This window comes from Prunus dulcis, chromosome 7 (assembly GCF_902201215.1).
Source record: "Prunus dulcis chromosome 7, ALMONDv2, whole genome shotgun sequence".
Taxonomy (NCBI): domain Eukaryota; kingdom Viridiplantae; phylum Streptophyta; class Magnoliopsida; order Rosales; family Rosaceae; genus Prunus; species Prunus dulcis.
In genome coordinates, this window is record NC_047656.1 from 17,245,657 (window position 1) to 17,261,642 (window position 15,986).

The 15,986-nt window shown below is 37.5% G+C and overlaps 3 protein-coding genes across 3 annotated transcripts; 2 read left to right on the forward strand and 1 right to left on the reverse strand.

Moving 5' to 3' along the window:
* On the reverse strand, positions 1-2,141 carry LOC117633475. The gene is made up of 3 exons (XM_034367098.1): positions 1,702-2,141; positions 467-1,107; positions 1-365 (listed from the first exon to the last, which is right to left on the reverse strand). Exons 2-3 carry the CDS (start codon positions 1,017-1,019, stop codon positions 340-342), a joined length of 579 nt encoding a protein of 192 aa, XP_034222989.1. The 5' UTR covers positions 1,020-1,107; positions 1,702-2,141; the 3' UTR covers positions 1-339.
* Positions 2,142-7,555: 5,414 nt separating this feature from the next.
* LOC117634574 (respiratory burst oxidase homolog protein E) lies at positions 7,556-12,767 on the forward strand. The gene is made up of 14 exons (XM_034368730.1): positions 7,556-8,285; positions 8,373-8,532; positions 9,038-9,086; positions 9,209-9,322; positions 9,408-9,833; positions 9,951-10,334; positions 10,415-10,510; positions 10,616-10,731; positions 10,827-10,997; positions 11,085-11,244; positions 11,338-11,526; positions 11,643-11,771; positions 11,858-11,936; positions 12,088-12,767. The coding sequence occupies exons 1-14, from the start codon at positions 7,730-7,732 to the stop codon at positions 12,195-12,197; spliced, it is 2,739 nt and encodes a 912-aa protein (XP_034224621.1). The 5' UTR covers positions 7,556-7,729; the 3' UTR covers positions 12,198-12,767.
* A 1,092-nt stretch (positions 12,768-13,859) lies between these two features.
* LOC117634604 (peroxiredoxin Q, chloroplastic-like) lies at positions 13,860-15,633 on the forward strand. The gene is made up of 4 exons (XM_034368770.1): positions 13,860-14,208; positions 14,305-14,442; positions 14,698-14,787; positions 15,110-15,633. The coding sequence occupies exons 1-4, from the start codon at positions 14,005-14,007 to the stop codon at positions 15,326-15,328; spliced, it is 651 nt and encodes a 216-aa protein (XP_034224661.1). The 5' UTR covers positions 13,860-14,004; the 3' UTR covers positions 15,329-15,633.
* The last annotated feature ends 353 nt before the right edge of the window (positions 15,634-15,986 follow it).

Sequence of the window (15,986 nt, forward strand, 5' to 3'; positions counted from 1 at the left end):
TATTCTACAATTTGTCTATCACAGCCATATATTAATTAGTAAATTAAGTAATATTGGCATATATTTTAGTGGAGAGGACAAATGTGTTTCATACTTGATCAAACATCAGATGTAGGTCACATTCAATCAGAGAAAATAATCACCACTCTATCACCAAATTGGAGGCACCACCACAGCATCAAAATATCTAACTAAACAACTTCTCCTATTGTTTGTTAATTAAAAACAAAAAGAGAATAAAAAAAGATGTCTGCATACAAGGAGACCCTGCTCTTTACAACACAGAAAATCAGCCCTAAAACCTGGACCACTAAGAACATCATCACAATTACTAACTCTTCATTGAATGAGTTTCCAGTTTCCAGCTGCAATAACCACCAACAAAACCAATTATCAAATGGAAAACAGATCAAGGGGCTATTTCAGAATTAAAATTCAATATACAAAAAGATGAATTGATTTTCACCTGGGCTTTCATCAGGGTGAGCTTTCTGATGGTTCTCCATGCACTTCAGGAGGTACTTGAAGGTCTCAGTCTCACATGGGATGGTGAGCCCGCCACTATGATCAAACCCAAATTCCTCCTCAGCCTTCTCCAGCAATACTTTGAAAAGGGAGTGGCTGAGGTAGCTAGTGGGAATGATGAACCTCCGAAGCTCCGGTCCAACATAAACCGCCAAGTACCCTTCGGGAACATCTGCTGGCGGTTCGGGACTGTGGCCGTTATCCTCGTCCGAATCACAAATAATATTTGTTAGCCTCTTGCTAATTGCCGGTGAAATTCCCCCTCGATTTCGATCAGAACGGGGAGTGTCCTCCTCTATATGGGAAGCGCCTTCCTCTCGACGAGGCATGCCCTCCCCACGACGAGGAGTGCCCTCCCCTCGATCAGAGCGGGTGCTGGCTCGGGGGCTGTTTGCCCTCGAGCCGAGCGTGACAACTTGCCACTTCTGCAGGATTTCTTTGAACTTGACAATCTGCCTGATCCCGGTCAACTTGCCGCTACCATTGTCATTCATTGCTCGATGTTTACCACAATTGTTGAAAGAATCCCAACACAGAATACAGTGTCCGATTCCAGACAACAAGGTCTCATCAGATCTTGCACTGTGAAAGGATTGATTCAAATCATCATCATTATAAGAAAACATACCAAAATCCACCAAGTTCCCAACTTCAACCAGTTCCTCATTGATTTCTAGGATTATAGCAACATGGGTAATTTTTTATGTTTCTGTAAGGGAAAATATTTTTTCTTTCCTTCTGAAATTTGAATCAATACAATAGTACTTCATCTCAATTCTTCCTTTTTGGGCTAACAAAGAGTCAGATTTGAAACACTTTGTCAAATCACAGGTGTCTAACAAAATTAAAGCAAAGGAGAGAGAGGAATTTGTCTCTCTCTATAGGAATGGAAATTTCAGTTCCATGTCAAATGCATCAATGCTGCCTATATACATATCATTAAGATCTGTCAACTGGAAAACCCAATTACTCTACCAACACAACTTGCATGTATAATGGTTCAGAAAAAAAAAACCCATCAACCCAAAACACCAAAACCATCAAAAAGTAAGTAAAATGCACCAGATTTTTAAAGATAATGACAATTCAATTTCAATCCATGAACACAAATATGAACAAACATGAAAATACGTGTTATACAAATATTTATGTATCAATATGTAGAATTGTAAATACCCGAGGATGGGGAGGATATCAGCTGCAAACCCGAAGAAGAAACGCCATGGAGCTTTGGAAGGATATACACAGAGCGAGCTCTCCAAACAGAGAGAAAAAAAAATTTCAAGGAAGTCTAAGTGTTTCTAATAATATTGACAATAAATCCCATCCCAAAGAGAAAATGGAAAATGAAGTTGGGAGTTTTTTACTACTTCTGTGTTCCCATCAATTTTCGGAGGAAAACTTTCCTTTCTCACTCGCTCCACCTACGATTTCGGTGGACTCTGTTTTTTCGGTTTTCCTGGCAACCAAACAAACCTAACGGCCTCTTCTAATTCTATAAACCCAAAAACAAAGATAAATACAAATACAAATATGGATGAATATATATATTTGTAATGTTGGTGAAGTGGAAAATGAAATGAATAGTTGTTGTTGTTGTTGTTGTGTTGTTTGTGAGTGAGGAGGAAGGATGAGAAGAGATCTTAAGAAAAGAAAGCAGAGCATCTTTATAGCCATGGCTTTTGACTTTGATTGAACTTCGTTGATTGAATTTACAAAATTTTATTACGTGTCGTGTGATTTATGGCATCGCCTTGCTTTTCTTGTTTCTGAGTTTTGCGTCCACGTGCTAGGAGGAATCTCCACAGCACAAGCGCCGCTTACTTGGGTCCCATGCCAAGTCATTACTGATCCTATTTGTTTTCTTATTTTCTTTTTAGTAAAATGGGATGGAAATTAACAATACTACACAAATGTTTGCAAAAAACGATAATTTGTAGGGGAGGGGTGGGCACAGTCCAGGATCGGTTTCAGTCTAAAATTATAGCTGAATTAATTACGATATAATCGGTTAATTTGATTATGTTTTGGCAAATATCACGAGAGAAATCAACTAATTTAAGATGATTTGATTCGATTTAGGTCAATTTGCAAAAGGTGTATTTTTTTCTTTCTTTTGTTAAGCAAGAAAGCATTTGGTGAGTGGGCTCCATTGACAAATAGAACCGACCATTAACATTTGAGGAATTGAAGCAACTGGTCACCCACACATTACATTACATTACTAAAAAGTGTAAAAAGTGTAAAAAGTGTATAAAAACAAACTCTAAAGAAAAGAAGACCAGCGAACGATAGCTAGCGGAGAGAGAAGGGTGTTTGGTTGGTTGGTTGATGGGATTGGATAGTTGTGATACAACAAACAACAACAGGTATGCATGATTATTGCCAAAACCCCCTTTTATTTTCTTTATCACACCAAAAACCCTTTCTACATGTGATTACCCACCCCACATTTTTTCCAATTCGTATGTGTAAACTTTACATTTGCTTACTAAATAAAAAATGTATGTCTAAAGGTTCAAAAGTTCGACCGACCCTCTTATATTTTTTGTTTTGTTTCATGTTCGTGCATTGGTTGAGTGAGATTATTATGCTCTTTCATCTCAACTACATGAATTATCTTCCAAGGATAGGCGTCATATTTGTTGATAAGGATGGAGAGGAAAAACATGTTAAGCTTCCAAGTTAGTAGAAGCTACGTGATGAAATATATTGAAAAATGATGGAGTATTTTGGACTTGTTGAAAATCTAAGGGCTCGTTTGAGACTACTTCTTTATGAAGTATTTCTGCTCATAAGCGTTTTTATTATAAAAATGTTGAAATTTTCATTAAAAATCGAAAAGCACATGATAGGTGCTTCTCGAGAAAGCAAATCTATAACCTAGAAGTACTTCTAGACTTTTCTGCCAAACACTGTTAGAAGAGCTTTTGGTTGTCAGAAAGCGCTTTTAACTTTTACAGAATTACTCCCAAATGAGCCTTAAGTGTTAAAGAAATTGTGGTTTTTAAACTTCTATTTGGGTTCACCTGAAAAAAAAAAAAAAAAAAAAAAAAAAAAAAACACCATGTGTTTACGTACGTTTTAGAGAATTTTTTTAAAATGATATGCTGGACTTGGGACACTAATTAGCCTTTGTGGTTAGGGAAGTTTTTGTTGTGATTTGGGCCAGATTGAGATGAATGATTTTCATACCATATTCAACTCCAAATCTCAAGTTAGCCCAAAAAGCTCATCAGCCTCCTAATTTACTTATATGCTAACAATGTGTCTAATGGTACTACTACTATGCATGGGATATCCTCATCTATAATTCTAGAACATGGCTTCACCTAATTAACTTCCCTTCAGTTTTCATTGCAGGAAATACAATTTGATTGAAAATTAACTCCTACATACATATTGGTTTATATGTTCCTGGTTATAATTTATCTTTATTATTATTTGCTTAGGTTTCAGGCAATTTAGAGATTGGAGACTTGCAAATAAAATGACCTGAAATGAGAAAGGACACGATTCACACGAAGTGACTTGAGTTTGAAGGATTAAATGACTTGGTGGACTACTAGGTTACTAAACTCAACCTATAGATTTTGTGTCAGTGTCATTTCACGACACTTGCTTGGGAACTTAGATTTTGCCACAGCCTCTCTCAGGTCTCAGCCATCCATTTATGTATGCATCACCATCAAAATGTCCACCTTAAGACATACATGCCCTTTTAATTTCTTTCTAGTTGATTGATAGGGTCTACCTAATTTACCAAAATGCTTCCCAAGAAATCTCTCTTTTTTCGTTGCTTATTAGTACAATATTTGCAGTACGAGAGAGAGAGAGAGAGAGAGAGAGTACAAGCTAGGTCATAATGGAAATTATACTTTTCATATTACAGCAAAAAGTTAATAAGAGTACAAACTGTCCGAATTTTTACAATTTGATGTCCTAACATTGACGAGAAAATTTTGTACTTGAAAGCTCTCGATGCATCTTTAATCAAAAATTTTAAAGTCAATGAGTTGGTTGAGTTGCTTCTCTCATTAAAAAAAATTTGTGGCATCTGTTTGTGGTGCCCGTGAGCTATGGCTTTCAGATGAGATATATAGATAGCATGCAAAAGTTTTGGATGACATGAAATTATGACAAATCAAGCAACGGCTGAGGAGTGACATGCAAATTAAGTTCGACCTAAGCAATTTCATAATGTCATTCGTTACCTAACTTTATCTGAAAATGTTCCCCCAGAGAATCCCTTCTATTTATTTGTGGCTCAATCTAAATATCGGCTTAGGGTATGTTTAGGAATGCATCTAGAAATAACTCAGTACTTTTTGACAAACGTTTAATAAAAAAACTTAAAACTATTTCTCAATCATAAAAATATTTTCTAGAATAGCACTCTCAAATATATGTTTATTTTTTTCTTAACGCACTTGGATCTTTAATAATTTGAAAGTCATTCTAATAAAAACACTTCTAGCAAAAGCACTAATCTCAGTACTTCTTATAAAAACATTCCCAAAAGACACCTCAGAGAACAGTGTATGTGAAGACAATATGGTCAACTTCCACCGCAACAAACGAGAGCTTGTCTTGTCTTGTCTTTCTTAATTTGCAAGCTTGCAGTACTACGAGCTCAGCTAGCATACTGTACGATATTCATGTTAGGCTAGCTAATGATGTCTTAAGATCTTAACTAATAATTAGATGGCAACCACGTTATAGATGTAATGTAAATTTCAATTTGACCACTTGTTCACTTACATATATAATTAAACTTACATTAAGCAACATATATGGATTAAATTAGGTAAATATCAAATCTGTTTCACATGATTTTGGTGCGTTTATTAATTTCTTGAAGGGCACCACCAAATCACCAATCTCTATCTTGATGTGAAGTGTAAGTGGTAGGAAGGAGGAGCTGCCTCATGGGCGGCAGGAGTGGAAGACACGAACCCTTTTAATAACAAGACTTAGCAATAAGATAAGAGAATCATATCAAACAAAAAAAATATACACGACGTTAAGTCAAGATTATTCTATTTCTGCCCTCTTTTATATATATTATTTAAGAGCACCAACATATATATATTGCTAACAAGGTCTAACACAATGAAAAAAAAATTTAATTTACAAATTAAATATATAAAAAAACTTATTCTCTGTAATTTAGACTATCGTTTTTCCTCATAAATAAATAAAAGTACCAACATATGTATTTTACATTCCTAACAAGCTAGCTAGTTCGTGTTGTGTGCATGGTGTTCTGCCATATATGTGGTTTCTCCACACATATTTTTTAAAAGCAATATTATATATTTGTTATTCTCTTATCATATATCCCGCCACATATACAAGAAAATAAAGAATAGTATTAACAAAAATCAATAACAAAGTCAATGAATTAATGGTAAAGTATTTAGTTTGTTAGCTATATTCGATCTCCATATACATACTCTAATCTAAATTAATTGAACAAAATAGTTTTTGTTTGAACATGATCGAGGCATCACAACAACTATTAATCTAGTTAATATATATAGGCTAGTGTGAAATTGATAGTTTCGAATTTTGAAGAGGCACCTGAATTGAATGTGACGTGATTCTGAAATCACTTGTTCAAAATCTAAGGGAATGTTAACATATTCAACTTGAAGCTATATGCTCTAATTAGATCCGACAGCAGACACCCACAATTTAACTTTCAACGTTCCAAAAGAATCATTAGATCCATATAGCTAAGAGTTTTAGTTCAGAGAATCAAAGAGTATATACAATTCAAGCATCTTCTCAAATAGGGTCTTTTTCAAGCAACAAATTCAACGAGAGTACAAATTAATGCATTCCGAGAAAAAAGAGTCATATCGTAATGCTGAAAATGAAACTCAACAATCTCGGCAAATGACGGAGCCACATACAAGTCTCCGGTGGTCATGACTCTCCAACCTACAAGTACTTAGAAGAATGAAAAATCCTTCAACTCCGATCTACCTTTCATTTCTTACTTCAACATAACACCAAACCGGATATAGATAGAATTTATCAATTACGGATACTTGTAAGATATGTATTAATTAAGTTATATAGGTACGTATTAACTAGTCAAAAGAAATGATTAGGTATAGAATAAAAAGAGGCATGCATGCATGTTTTGGTTGAATCTGTGGACGGAAGTCTGAGGCTGACGGTTCAACAAGAAGTTTACAAATAAGAGGTTAAAGTGTAGCATTGGATAAAAACAAGTCTCCGATTTCAGTGATTATTCAGTGAAGGCAAGAATCACCTTAAATTCTGCGTGTATTAGCTGTTTCTTACTCACTCTTCCATCATTATTTTACTATAAAAAAAACTATCTGGCTATCTCCTTTGCAATTCTATTTTATTTACATTTGAATAACTATTAATTCCAACAAATAAAACTGTCTGAAAATAGACACCACCATATTCATCTTTGATATATAGTTAAATAAATTATGTTATTCGCTCATATTATAACACGTGTACAAGATATACCACGTAATCATATTACTGTAATATTTTATAATTCTCAAAGTCTAACAATACGACAACACAAGTTGATAATAACTACTACAAGCATCTAATTATTGTTAGAATAATAACTTAAAGTTGAAATGTAAAAGTCAAGACTCAAGAGTGTGGTTGGTGGAAAACGATATATTTTTAGGGTTTTTGTCTTTTGGGAATTTTCCTTTTCGTTTAGATTATATGCTTTGTCTTCAGAAATACACTTACTTAGTGTTGTTGATGAACATAAACTTAGTTTCTTCTCAAATTGTAGATGCCAAACTCCTCCTATATATGATAAATCCCATCTCCACTTAAATATCTCAAACTCAAAAATGAGGGAGTACGTATCATGAAAATTAAGTATAGTACGTACTTTTCTTTTCTTTTTTCTTTCAGAAAACCACCAAACTTTTATTTTTATTTATTTATTTATTTATCTCATCAAATTATGAATACAATAATAGATATTTAAGTGGAGACAAATTGGTTTCGTTGATTGATTCATGACCAAAATCTCAACTACACAAAAGAGTTGAAATGGCGTGAGTGAGAGAGACGAATCGGTTGCGAGGCGCATGTCTTGTTTTTCGCTCTACACACCCACCGCACTTTAACCCCAAACACAACAAAACCAAACCTTAACGCTACTGATCGTTTTAATTACTTACCAAAATAAATGACGACCGAGAAGGTGACGGCGTCGTTTAGTCCAAAGCGGTCCAGTAACGGCCACCGGTTTGAACAGCCGGAGGAAACGACGTCGTCCGTTGGCGGCGCAATGCTGCCTAAGTTTCTCAGCGACCTCAGCCAGGACTTGGTCGAAGTGACTTTAGAGCTCAACGACGACAACGACGAGATTGTCTTGTGCAGCGTCGCGCCGGCGTCCGACGACATGTCCGCGGCAGACGGGATTCTGCAGCGGAGCATGTCGGCGACGTCCAGGAGAATTCGGCGGACGTTCGGGTGGCTGAGATCGGCGTCTTCGAGGACCACAGCGTCAAATTCCGAGTCGCTGGAGTTCGCTCTCTCTGCTCGCGACGCTCGCCGGCTCAAAGCCAAGCTTCAACGGAAGAGATCGAGCGCGCGGAGAGCTCTCGACGGGCTAAGATTCATTAGCAGGACGACTGTCGGCGCAAATGGAGCCGAGGAGCTGTGGAAGCAAGTGGAGGCGAGGTTCGAGTCGCTCGCCGACGACGGCTTGCTAGCTAGACCAGACTTCGGTGAATGCATAGGTAAGTTTCTCTTAACTAATTCAATGAGCTTAAATTTTCTGTTTGGTTACCGAGAAAATTGAAAAGGAAATTTGACGTATTTTGAAGGGATGGTGGACTCGGAGGAGTTTGCGGTGGGGATATTTGACGCATTGGCGAGGAGGAGGGGGCAGAACATCACCAAAATTACGAAAGAGGAGCTTCGCGAGTTTTGGTTGCAAATTTCGGACAACAGCTTTGACGCGCGCCTTCAAATTTTCTTTGACATGTGGGTCTCTCTCTATCTCAGCCGTTGATTAAGTTTCTTGTAATTGCGTTTCTAACAAATCGACGGTTCAGACGGTGGAGCTCATTTTTAAATTTTTTTTAAAATTACTGTGGGTACATTAAATTAAATAGGTAAAAGTAAACGCACAGAGATTTATGCACTCAACAAAAACAAATCAAGTGGATGGTTTAGCTCTAGTCTATTTTGGGGTGTTCGGGTTGGGTGGGTTTTGCCTTTGCAGTTGCGCATTGTTTTTGTGTGTGTTTTTGTGTTTAGTTGACCAAAAGTGATGAATTTTGGCCCATGGGTTACAAGCTTATGTTGTGTCTTGTTTGTGCTCTATCTAATTCAAGCTACCTTTCCATAAACACCTCTAAAAAATTAGGTTAAATGCTTTTCAAATGCGTCTAGCATTTGCCTTTTGTCATTTGTGGTTGTGATTTTGCTGCTTTAAGAAAAAGTTATTATTTTCCTATTAATATTTTCAAATTTGGAATATTTTCAGGGCCGATAGCAATGAAGATGGAAGAATCACAAGGGCAGGAGTGCAAGAGGTAAAAAAATAAAAATTGTTGACTGAGGGAAACTAATAAAATCCCATCTAATACTGCTTTTTTAACAAGTTGTTTATTCTTCACAAAGACAAATAAATGCTGCTTTCATTCAATTGTCACAGCTTATAATGCTCAGTGCTTCTGCAAACAAGCTATCTAAGCTCAAAGAACAAGCTGAAGAATATGCTTCCTTAATAATGGAAGAACTCGACCCTGAAAACCTCGGTTACATTGAGGTAAATTAAAACAAGTCATTAGTCTTAATTCTGGGTCTTGATCAGTCAATTAGTGTCTCTTAATGTACTTTTGCCCTTTAATCAGTTATGGCAATTGGAAGCACTGCTTCTACAAAGAGACGTCTACATAAACTATAGCAGGCCACTGAGCACAGCAAGTGTGGCTTGGAGCCAGAACCTGAGCTCCTTTATGCCCAAGAACCTGTTTCGTAGACTGAGCCGTTCGCTTCAGTGTTTCATGCTGGAGAATTGGCAGAGGGGTTGGATTATACTGTTGTGGGTTATTGCTATGGCTTCTCTCTTTGCCTGGAAATTCTACCAGTACAGAAAAAACAGGGCAGCATTTCAGGTCATGCGCTATTGCTTGCCCGTGGCCAAAGGGGCTGGAGAGACTCTCAAGCTCAACATGGCTCTCATCCTCCTACCGGTCTGTCGAAACACGCTGACGTGGCTCCGGTCCACCAGGGCTAGGTCCTTCATCCCATTTGATGACAACATTAACTTCCACAAGGTAATGTATACGTGACAATGTGAAAATCAACACTGAAAAGGGTGCATGAACTTCCCAATTGTTTTTCATTCAAGTCACAAAAATATTTGACATTTTGTTTTCCTTATTGTGCTGCAGATAATTGCATTTGCTATAGCCGTTGGGATAATCGTTCATGCCGGGAACCATCTGACATGCGATTTTCCTCGCCTGGTAAACTCATCTCCAGAAAAATTTGCCCCACTTTCCTCTGATTTCCATGGCACAAAGCCAACCTACAAATTCCTGCTCACTGGAGCTGAGGGCGTGACTGGAATTTTAATGGTGATTTTAATAGCCATCTCATTCACACTAGCAGCACGTCGGTTTCGGAGGAACATGGTGAGGCTTCCTGCGCCCTTCAACAAGTTGACTGGATTTAATGCGTTCTGGTATTCTCATCATCTGCTAGGTCTGGTCTACGTTTTGCTCCTCATCCATGGAAGCTGCTTGTATTTGGCCCACAAGTGGTACGAGAAAACGGTACGAAATTTGACAGTAAAAATTACAAAACAAGATTTACTTTATGACTCAGAAATTATTGATGCCTTTCTACTTTGCAGACATGGATGTACATCTCTGTTCCGTTGTTGCTCTATATAGCAGAACGCAGTGTGCGAACATGCAGATCACAGCATTATTCAGTTAAGATACTAAAGGTAAGCTATTTTAGTGTTTTACTCAAATCTATTTGTTTATGCTTTGAGTTGTTTGCAGTTGAAAAAATTAACAAGAGATTATTGCTATCCGAGTGTCTTAAACAGGTTTTGGTCCTACCGGGAAATGTCATTAGCTTAATCATGTCCAAACCGCCTGGGTTTAAGTACAAAAGTGGACAATACATATTTCTGCAATGCCCAACAATCTCCCCATTTGAATGGTGAGTGTGATTTCCACTAAATTCATCATACTGAACCATTTTGAGGAAAATGTTATCATGCACTAATTACTGAACCATTTGTTTATAAATTTCAGGCACCCATTTTCCATTACCTCAGCACCAGGAGATGATCACCTCAGTGTTCACATCCGAACAGTAGGCGACTGGACTAAAGAATTGAAGCGAGTCATTGCTGAGGGAGATGATTCAACATCTGTTGATCATCAAGCTAGACTTGTTCATATAGGAAATCTGGATCAGAGAGGGTATATAACCTAAGCAATTTTACCTTCTGAGATTTAGGTTCAGCGTATGTATGGGAACATTAATGTAGTAGATGAACATCAATGCAGCCAACCCAGATTGTTTGTAGACGGTCCATATGGGGCACCAGCACAGGAATACCGGAACTATGACGTCTTGCTCCTCGTCGGACTTGGGATTGGAGCTACCCCTTTTATAAGCATCCTTCGAGATCTACTTAACAGCACGAAAACAGCAGAAGAACAAATGGTACAATTCATACTCTTTCTAAACACAATATTTCGGAAATTTTATCAATTTCTCTCTTCTGGGGTACTAAGGTATAATGCATTCATGACCTAGAATTCAAATACAGAAACTAGTAGATCAGAAGACAGCCAGAACAGTTTTACATCTTCAAGTTTGACACCCGGGGACAAGAAGAAACCACAGAGGAATACAAATGCTCACTTCTATTGGGTTACCAGAGAGCCTGGCTCTTTTGAGTGGTTTAAAGGAGTCATGGATGAGATTGCAGAAATGGATCAGAAAGTAAACCTTGACTGTTAATCATTTTACATTATACTGTTAATCATTTTACATTATAATTATATTCGTCTGGGATGATCTGCTAAGTGACTTCGTTATGCTCTTCTTGTTTGTTGCAGGGTCAGATTGAACTGCACAACTACCTTACGAGTGTCTACGAAGAGGGTGACGCAAGGTCAACTCTAATCACAATGGTCCAAGCTCTCAACCATGCCAAACATGGTGTCGACATCCTATCTGGCACCCGAGTATGATCTTTCATCACCGTTTTCAGTTGACAAAGCAATTATGTTCTTAAGCAATTAATGACCCTTCCTATATTGATGCGATGCAGGTAAGAACTCACTTCGCAAGACCAAATTGGAAAGAAGTGTTTACCAAGATAGCTTCCAAGCATCCATATTCTACAGTAGGTAAATATATTCTACCAAAACTAAATTGTCAAAAACATAACCGACACAAGTTTGCATGAGTTCGTGTTTCTTGCTTTTACGAATCAAAATCATATCTGCTAAAATAATGAAACAGGAAACACAGAAATCAGAATAACCAGTTAATTTGCAGGGGTATTCTACTGTGGGATGCCAATGTTGGCAAAGGAGCTGAAGGTGCTATCACACGAGCTCAGTCACAAGACATCCACACGTTTTGAGTTCCACAAGGAGTATTTTTAAAACTAGAGAACCATCATCAAAAGACCAAGCAGCCATTCTTTTCTACTCATTTTGATTATCGATACAGGAAAATAATTATATCTGTATAATGATCGTAGCTCAGAAAGATGTAAATGCAATTGTTTGTCATATACGTAGAAATGTCGTCCAATACAATACAAAGTTCCAACAAAAAATGATACCTTTCCAGCTGATAACTTCTCAAAATTGCACCCTTTCGAGAGCAAAAAACTATTGTTGCAGAATCATTTATCTATGGACGATGATATATTAAGCAGATTAATACAAAGAGATCCGGCTGCAATCATTCATCTTTGATTCTCTTGAGTAGTCTGGAAGCCCAGCTTCGGACACGTCGCTTCAGTGTATATCCAACAACAATTCCAGCAACAAAGCAAAGTGTACAAAGCTTTGAACACGTCCACAGTGATACTACTTGCCTGTAAGTAGACATGGGAATGTTGCCAGTTTAGTGTAAGAAGAAGAAGAGGAAAACAAAGACAACATCCAACGAGCCTTCATAAATTTCTCTTTCTTTTTTTTTTCTTTTGTTGTAATTTAGAACATTTACTGCATGTTGTTTGTCAAAACATTTTATATCCAAAAAGCATCAACCTCAACTCCTCTAAAAACAATTGCCAAAACTTAGTTAGAAGGCATCCATGCAATTCACAGCTTCAAAAACACCAAACCAATTTTCGGAAAATCCCATTTCTCCATTTGGAGAGCACATTTGTTGGTTGCAAATAAATCCCTTCATGGTTTCACAGAGACCATTACAAACGCAACCCTAATGAAATGAAACTGTAAAGGGGGCTAAGCAGAACAAGTAAAAGGAAGGAGAAGAGAGATTGGTATGCAGAGGTACCTGGCAGGTCTGTTGAATAGAATACGAGACTGATCAGAAGAAGACAAAGCGGCAGCTAGACCTTCACCGGCACTGTGAGTGTCAAATGAAGACGAGGACGAAGACGAAGAGTTGCCCAATTTTGGTGGGTCTTTTGAGACTTTGCCAAGCAACTTCTGCAAACCCTCCATAACTCAATGTTTTCAGAGACAACGCAGAGAACCCTAAAACCCAGAACACCTTATTCGGTTCACAATACAGAAACAACATTCATTATGCATTCCATTCTTGAAGATATGAGTTTTGAGGGGTTTCGGGTTTATTACTGATTTTGACTCGCCGGGTTCAACACTGCCTCCTCAATGCCCGATTCAGATTTAGAGCACTGAATTGAGCACGCTTTGTTCTCTTGAAGATGTCAAATTTGTTCACCTCCCCTCCAAATTTTCACAGGAGGCTCAAGGCCCAAAACAAAACTGGCTTGGGCCCAGCCACTTGGGCTTGGTCCAGTTAAGTAGCCACATATGTATTTACTTTATTAATTTATTATTATTATTATACATGTATTAATTTCCTAGGAGCTTTGGTTTAAAGTTTAAACTCAATCACGAGTGCAAAAGTTTTACCCTACTGACTATTTTCTATTTCATCTATTTGTAGTCGTTTTGTGCTTTTATTTGTTACTTTACTGTATTTAGCAAATTTGTACTCTTTGGCTGGTCGACGTAGAACTAGAAGTAGAACTAGTAATAGAAGGTTGGGGTCAGAAATCGTCCACGCTGAAAAGCCAATCTATCCCCATTTTCTCCCCAACACCCAAAACACTCGCAACACTCTCCCTCTCTCTCCCTCCCTTATCTTCCTCAAACAGATGTAAGCAAATTAACAACAAAAACAAAGTTTCAAAGCACAAGTTTAGGACACACTTGATATATCTCTCTGGTTCTAAACTTGCATCTAATGGCTTCCCTTTCTCTTCCTAAGCACCACTTCCCTTCTGTGCTCCCCACTCAAACTCCTAGAAACAACCCATCTTCGAAAAGCCTCCCAATTGTCTCAAGTTCATCACATTCTCAATTTTATGGCCTCAAGCTCTCCAATTCCTCCTCTTTGCCAATCCCTTTTTCTTCTTCTTCTGGAAAGATGTTTATTTGTGCTGCTAAAGTACATTGCTTAATTCACATTTTCTGATATGTTGAGTGTTTTGTGGGCTATGGCTACTTCTTTGTTGATTGATTATGATTATATGTTTCTTGACAGGTCGACAAGGGTAAGGTTCCACCAGCCTTCACATTGAAAGATCAGGATGGAAAAACTGTGAGTCTCTCCAAGTTCAAAGGAAAGCCTGTGGTTCTCTATTTCTACCCTGCTGATGAGACCCCAGGGTGCACCAAACAGGTTTAAACATAATGACATTGTTGCATTTTCTAATTCTCCTTTTAGTTTATTGTTAGGGGCAGCCTGAAGTGTTCATTTCCTTACTGAGAAGCTTGGTTATCTTTTCAGTCAGCGTATCCTATATTGATTTTCTCCAACAATTTTTGCTGTAACCTTTAATTTGTTATGATATGCAATTCACATTTGAGCTGACAACACCAGATAAAGACTGTATATTTAGTTAGTGCAGACACTGACAAATTGATACTCCCTTAGGCTTGTGCTTTCAGAGATTCTTATGAGAAGTTTAAAAAGGCTGGAGCCCAGGTCGTCGGAATTAGTGGTGACGACCCATCATCACACAAGGTAATGTGAACAGTTTCTAGTATGGAACAGCTTTAACTACTTTGGTAAATTGGCTTGGTTGTTTGGAGGACATATGCTGCAGTAATTGCAGCAGAATTGGGTTTAGTAGATATTCTACTGGCTTGAGCATTGCTAGATGATAACTAAGGTTTGTTTGCGTCTAAATGAATTGTGAGTTCATTCAGTTAAGATTATTATATTTTTGAGAAAGTATGAGACTCATCATATCTACAGTACCTTTAGTTTATTTGAGTATGGTTTTAAATGCATAACCATTGCAACTCATGCTTGAAGTTGATTATGAAGTTTTTGATTTATGTAGGCTTTTGCAAAGAAATACAAACTTCCATACACATTACTTAGCGACGAGGGTAATAAGGTGAGGAAAGAATGGGGAGTGCCATCCGATCTGTTTGGGACATTGCCTGGAAGACAGACTTATGTTCTGGACAAGAATGGGGTTGTTCAACTCATCTACAACAACCAGTTCCAACCTGAGAAGCATATTGATGAAACTCTCAAATTCCTTCAAAGCCTTTAAAGTTATCCTGTTTTTAGCTGCTTTGTTTTTTCATCCCTATGTCCATTATATCTCCACAAAACAGGGTCAGCAAGTAGTTATTTTTGTATAATTCGAAAGCCAGTTATAATTACTAATGCTGCTGGCCATGTTTGTACTTGTCCCAAGTGAAAGGGCAGTTGTTTTCTGCCCTATGAAAGCAAATTTCAAGTCGAAATTTTTGTGGAATATCCAATGGCTATTATACAGCATGACCTAGATGGCAATAATTTCGTTCTAAGTGATGTAATGTCTTTGAGATTGTTAATGTTATTGTAAATGGTGGATCATGAGGGTATTTTGCTTATGTTAATTAGTTGATAAACTCTGCAATCAGCTCATGTTTATGTTTCTTATCCCCTGCCTTGTTGCCCTTCTGCAATATTTTCACATCATAATTTTGGGAATTTCAGAAGTAAACAATGGAAAAATTCTTTATTGAGATAAAATAGAACATGACACATTGGTAATTTGTCCTGCAAGTAGGTGTTCTTTATTTTGAGTTCTGGTGTAAAGAACCTGTCAATTATGAATTTAGGATGTTATTGCAAAGTATAGGTTCATTGTTTCTTCAGATAGTCTTCACTGCCATAGGGGCTAAATGCTTCCGCCAACCAAGTATTCTTCCTCCAAGATGTCC

Bases quoted from the DNA above. Each gene is read 5' to 3' on its own strand.
- LOC117633475 (XM_034367098.1), bottom strand. From the start codon at position 1,019: ATGAATGACAATGGTAGCGGCAAGTTGACCGGGATCAGGCAGATTGTC. The intron at 366-466 runs GTGAAAATCAAT...TGGTTATTGCAG, and splicing joins TCACCCTGATGAAAGCCCAG to CTGGAAACTGGAAACTCATT.
- LOC117634574 (XM_034368730.1), top strand. From the start codon at position 7,730: ATGACGACCGAGAAGGTGACGGCGTCGTTTAGTCCAAAGCGGTCCAGT. The intron at 9,834-9,950 runs GTAATGTATACG...ATTGTGCTGCAG, and splicing joins ACAACATTAACTTCCACAAG to ATAATTGCATTTGCTATAGC. The intron at 10,998-11,084 runs GTATATAACCTA...ACATCAATGCAG, and splicing joins GGAAATCTGGATCAGAGAGG to CCAACCCAGATTGTTTGTAG.
- LOC117634604 (XM_034368770.1), top strand. From the start codon at position 14,005: ATGGCTTCCCTTTCTCTTCCTAAGCACCACTTCCCTTCTGTGCTCCCC. The intron at 14,443-14,697 runs GTTTAAACATAA...ATACTCCCTTAG, and splicing joins CCCCAGGGTGCACCAAACAG to GCTTGTGCTTTCAGAGATTC. The intron at 14,788-15,109 runs GTAATGTGAACA...TGATTTATGTAG, and splicing joins ACGACCCATCATCACACAAG to GCTTTTGCAAAGAAATACAA.